The 6182-nt window shown below is 32.8% G+C and overlaps 1 protein-coding gene across 1 annotated transcript; it reads left to right on the plus strand.

Moving 5' to 3' along the window:
- Positions 1-373: 373 nt before the first annotated feature.
- LOC127106032 (nudix hydrolase 9) lies at positions 374-4342 on the plus strand. The gene is made up of 9 exons (XM_051043320.1): positions 374-567; positions 643-717; positions 788-844; positions 1213-1295; positions 1854-1912; positions 2855-3003; positions 3230-3367; positions 3608-3766; positions 3963-4342. The coding sequence occupies exons 1-9, from the start codon at positions 472-474 to the stop codon at positions 4056-4058; spliced, it is 912 nt and encodes a 303-aa protein (XP_050899277.1). The 5' UTR covers positions 374-471; the 3' UTR covers positions 4059-4342.
- The last annotated feature ends 1840 nt before the right edge of the window (positions 4343-6182 follow it).

The following is a 6182-nucleotide window of genomic DNA, read 5'->3' on the forward strand; positions in this document are numbered from 1 at the left end:
CTTTAAAATAAATTTGCTTCAAAAAAGTTATAATAATTTTTCTTTAAAAAAATACAATGTTGGGACAAGGTTCTACCATAAAATCATTCAGTGAGTACGTCTTCAGATGCACCCAAATAACTTATGAGATACTTCTTCGGACTATATTTTGTTTAAAATGACGAGATACTTCTTCGGACTATATTTTGTTTAAAATGACGCATATCTTATAATAGCACTTCTTGATATGATTTTGGATGCATATGAAGATGCATCTCCAAATACTTAAAGACATTTTCAAAATTTTGAGGGTGTAGGATGCATACTTAAGGTGGAAAGAGCCTCCCTTTTCGAGTTTCCCTCTTATTTTTATGGACTTGAGCATAAAAGAAGCCCAATAAGTTCCCAAACGAGAGCCCATAACTATCTTTGTATGAAGATTCAAACAAAGAAGCATCTAACACCAACTCTAACTCTCTCATCAACGTAGCCATGGAGAAGGAGAAGAAATCTAATGATTCAAGTAACACAGAACCTTCTTCCTTCAAGCTTCTCGTTTCATTTCCTTCCGGTCTCTCTCCATCACAGGTTCACTCAACTTCAGAATTCTTATCACTCGCTTTTCCAATAATAATTTACTAAATTTATCACTCGATTTTGAAGGTTTCTGTTGAATTCGGTGACAACTACGATCGAATCCCTCACTCTGACCTAACCTTGGAAAACACCATCTCTGAGGTTCATCACATTTCTTTCGCACTGTGATTCATTTCTTCATGATTACTTTATGTTTATTTCTGTTGCACAGATTTGGGAGCAGAGGAGTGTACAGAACAAATCTCTGTTCAATGGAAATAAATTTAGGGTATGAGATTTTCTTACATGCAATGATATTTAGAAGGAAAAATTGTTCTTTTTGTATTTATTTTTTTGGTCTTTTTTATTATGTATCATCAAGGTTCTAAATATCTTCCGTCGGTACATGTGTTTCGATACTGTTTGCGGTTAACGCGGTGTGAGTTAACCATAATTTATTTTTCATCATAAAAACTATGAATAATGGTATCGAATATCGATATCAGCAATTTCAGATATTGTTTTCTTGGACTGTTTTTTAGAACCTTGTTATGGATGCTTTATTTGGTAGGATTAAAGTTTGATGCTCTGACTGAAATAGTTTGTCAAGCACTATCCCTAATAGAGTATGTATCTTTTTTGTTGAAAATATCACAGTATGGAGGGCATGTTTTGCGCGCGGGAGGTGAATCTGACGATGAACCACATGTATGCCTCCACCTAGGTTTGACGGATTATAGGTTGCTTCTCAGTGCTCATCTTGGAGTTGTTTCATTTTTATTTATCATGGTTAGTGATATTGATAATGATAGGATTACGATGATTCTCGAATCTTGAATGATAAACTATAGTTTTAATGTTTGTGTGGATGCTTTCGCGGTCTTAATCTAGTTCTGGATCTATTTCAACATTCGTGTTCATGGCTTCTAATGTGCGTTGATAGTTCATAATGACAGATAAATAAGAATTGAAGTCATAAGTTTGTTGGAAACGTTTTGTACTTCTAAATTAGATCTCAAATTTAATGGTGATCTTTTGCAGAAAAAAACGGGCATGACATTTGACAATATGTTTTAATAAAATCATTAAGAGACCAATTCTAGAAGTTATTTGCAGCTAAATGTCATCTATGCCATATTGTTAACTATAGTGTTTGCTTGAAACCAACAGAAGATCTTTTGTATGCTGTCTTGAAGTAATAGTTTAATCTTATTGCTATTTTTCCCTTGTGTTTTTGCTTATATGTTCTACATTCGCTCAGTTTAATAATTAATAACTATTAGTTAAATATGCTCCAGGACTTTTGTGGGGACAAATTTAAGCCCGTTGTGGGAAAAGTTTCTTGTTTCATCTGAAGGTAATACATATAACTTTTGCTCCTTTTTTTTACTCAAGTGCTACTGTTGTGGTTACCAATGATCTCATGCTGTTAGCACCTGAAGTTAGGGTAGTGTGGCAACTTACTTCTAAACTAGAGAGTTGTGTGATATGATTTCCAATAGTAAATTATCATGAAAGGAACAAGCGGCCGAGGGTTGATTTGATAAAATTCTGGAAGCAGCAGTATGGTATCTCTCTTCCTTCTCTTTGCCCCTAAAATAGAGGAGGTATTGCTGGATCTCGAAATCATTAGCCAACTGGATATTGATTGGTGATCGTAGTGTTAGTCAGCTTTAGCATCTTATAACTAAGGCTGTCTAAATCGATAATCATTACAGTGATAACCAAATTCATACGGCTTCCACGCATATCTGATTGGTCGTAGAAACTACATTATTCATCTAAATGACAACTGTTTAGATTCTATCTATCATCTTTGTGTCTTGTTGTAATTTGATTTTTCATTTGGCCAATAGAAGATTGGAAGAAAAGTTAAAAGGATGGAAAGTTGTTACCTTTTTTTCCACCTTAATTGTCATGTAAGTACATAGATTCACTAAACCAGGGAAGAAGAAAGAAGTTATGTTTCATATTTGTTGCTGCATGAGTATGTTGTGTGGTGTTCATTAAGAAGAAAGCATACGGTTAAGAGTCTCATATCGGACAATATATGGCCTGAGCATATGTTTATATAAGTGGGAGCAATCTTCACTAGTCGGTTCTATAAGGTTGAAATAGGCCCAACCACAATTCTAAGATGGTATTAGAGCCTCGTTCAATTAAAAGTAATCATACAAAATTATAGAAAAGTCTTATATGTTTCATCTGCCTCACTCTACTTCCGTTCTTTTCATTTGAATTAGTATTATTATATTAATTTATCTATCTTAATCTTTTGGCTTTATCTTTGTTTATTCAGATGATTTCGTTCTTTGTCAGCATACCTCCAGTCCATTAGGAAATGGTGCAGTGGTGGAGACAATTGACAATAAAATACTTGTATTACAGCGAAGTAATAATGTTGGTGAATTTCCTGGATATTTCGTTTTCCCCGGAGGCCATCCTGAGGTATTCAATAGTGCAATGAATGTTCTGAATCCATTTATTGCTACTATCTAGTAAGGCATTGCAGTTGCTGAATTATTCATAATGAAACGGGCATTTAGTTCTGAAACCAGTTTGATTTGTTTTTCGGATCAGTGACATATTTGTTCTTTGTGTTTATGTATTTCAGACTTAATATTCCTGTGTAGGCATGGATATACATTGAATTATTTTTTCATATGATTGACAGCCTCAAGAAATTGGTATAACGTCCCACCAAAATGTAAAGGAGTTACCAGATTCGATCAACATTAATGTTTCACGGGAGATGTTTGACAGCATAGTACGTGAAGTAGTTGAAGAAATTGGAGTGCCAGCTTCATCCCTTGTAAGTTTCATATACAAGGTTTTTCCATTATGAGTGAATTTCAGTGCGACATAGTAGTGTCTGCTCTGTAGCCATGGCGATTATATGTTTTGATTTTTGCTGTATACCTTTTCTTTGAGTGGATTGATTGATGATAAGTCTTCTGTTTCCGCCGCTAATCACTTCTCACATTTCGTTTTTAAGTTAGGAGTTGAATGGTTTCAAAGACTGAGCAACTATTTTTCATATTTTGTCATGCAGAGCGTCCCGGCTTTCATTGGTATATCTCGCAGGGATTTGAATGTGAGACCGGCTGCATTTTTCTTTATCAAATGCAATCTTGACTCAAAGGAAGTTCAGCAGTTTTACTCTAGTGCACTAGATGGCTATGAATCAACCCAGCTCTATAGTGTCTCAATGGTAAATCTATGGCTTATTTTTTCTCAGGTCATGGTAGGAGTAGGATCTGTTTGGACTTATATGCTTGTTCCTTCAAATCTTAAAAACTACTATTTCAATTGTTGCTCAAATATCGAAGTGATCATTTTATCGCCAATTTTTACAACCACCTACCTTTTACGGCCAAACCACTGCTCATTGATTTTGTATTTTTCAGATTGAGTTAGAAAATATGGCGTCTAGAATGCCTGGCTGTCATCGAGGCGGATTTGCTCTCTATAAATTGATGGTTGACACTAGGAAGATTACTTGATGGAAGTTTGAAATGCTCTCCATATTCAAGCATTGTGTTATATTAAGTGAGTCTCTTTCCAGCTTAATTAATTAAATTTGATGCCAACATTGCTGAGGTGATTGAACCTTTCCCATCCAATGAAAAGGAATGAGACAGAATTTCAGCAGGCTGAAATCTTTAACCAGAACAGGTGGTCTATTTTACGGTAATAAACATCAGTAAGACAATATTTAGGTAAGAATTTCTTAAATTTACGTTTCATCTTTCTTTTCACCCAACATTCATATATTGAAATTTCTGCCAAACCCATTCTAGCTAACAAAAGCTTCAATTTTTTCATTCCATTATCAATTCAAGTCTTCAACTTTGTAAATAAGTGGAGGTTTAGAACCGCATGCTAATGCCTTTAAAATAAGAATGCCAACTAAACCTAGTTCTAAAATAAGAATGCAAGCTTTGACAGTATTGAAATTGAATCCTACATAAAATGGCGATAGAGTATTGATAAAATAGTTTATTGCTGTAATTTTATTCCAAAACAAAATGAAAGTTGAGGATTTTTGTCGATAAAATAAATAAAAATGATTCACAGTTAACTAATATGGTGAAACTAATATATATATATATATATATATATATATATATATATATATATATATATATATATATATATATATATATATATATATATATATATATATATATATATAATATATATATATATATATATATATATATATATATATATATATATATATATATTGGATTAAGAGTATCAGATTTAAAATTGTGTAATTAATCAATTTGATAACCACATTAATCAATATTTTAAATCTTATTAATCAATTTTGTTTTATTATTAAATATTATTTTTAATATTTGAGCGTTCATTAATCAATTTCATTAGTCAATATTGTTTTACCATTAAAAATTATTTTTAATATTTGAGCGTTTATTAAAAATTGTTCATTAAAAATTGTTCATGCTCATTGTTCACGCATTGTTCATGTTAGTGTTCACAGATATAAACTGTGTCTATAGAGTAGTTGTTCACGCATTGTTCATGTTAGTGTTCACAGATATAAACCGTGTCTATAGAGTAGTCTATGATGATGGTGTAGGAATAACAATAATATAAAATAAATTAAGAATTTGTATTAATTTATTCAAAGAAGTTTGTTATTGATTCAAATTTCTATCGGGGAGGTTAGCAAAACTTATAGGAACCTAAATAGTGTCATTTAGATGATAGATAGAACCTAAACAGTTGTCATTTAGATCACAGATAGAACCTAAACAGTTGTCAAATGGGTCTATAATACTACTAGAGGGAGCCAAGATTATAGGAGTCAAATGGGTCTATAAGACTAAATTGAGAAGCAACATGACATGGTTCTATAGGATGTCACACCTTATCATGACATCAGACGCTCTTGGAAGACCACCTAGGCCAGTTGACCTGAAGGTACTTGAGGCTCAGGAAGACCACACCGAGGATGTGACGGCGGTATGTCGGTGTGTTGTGGAGATGTGTAGAACAGACATAAAGGCAGGACTTTTTAAGGTTGATAGTCTCCAGTTGGCCCTTGTGTAGAACATGATTGCCGAGTTACAGAATATCGTGCAGTATAGGCGAAGGAGAGCGTGAAAGGGTAGACATATCCAGTAGGTTAGGTTTGGATGTATTTCTTTTTGTATTTTCGGATAAATGTTATGTATGATCTTTACTTTTAATTAATGTATGACTATTTAACTTTCATTTGAGTTTAATATTATTTGAGTTTACTTTAAAATAACTTTGTTTTAAAAAACTTACAATAACTTTTCTTTAAAAAAAATACAATGTTGGGACAAGGTTTTATCCTAAAATCATTAAGTGATATTTCAGAGATGCATCTTTGGATATATCCAAGTAACTTATAAGGTGCTTCTTCAGACTATATTTTGCTCAAATGGGATGGATCTCCGAATACTTGAAAGATATTTTCAAAAATTTTAGGGTGTAGGAAACATACTTAAGGTGGAAAGAGTATATTCCTCTTCGAGTTTTCCTCTTATTTTTGTGGACTTAAGCATAAAAGAAGTCGAATAAGTTCCCAAACGAGAGCCAAGATTGGAAGTTTTGCTAAATTTAGGTTCTAT

This window comes from Lathyrus oleraceus, chromosome 7, assembly GCF_024323335.1.
Source record: "Lathyrus oleraceus cultivar Zhongwan6 chromosome 7, CAAS_Psat_ZW6_1.0, whole genome shotgun sequence".
Taxonomy (NCBI): Eukaryota; Viridiplantae; Streptophyta; class Magnoliopsida; order Fabales; family Fabaceae; genus Lathyrus; species Lathyrus oleraceus.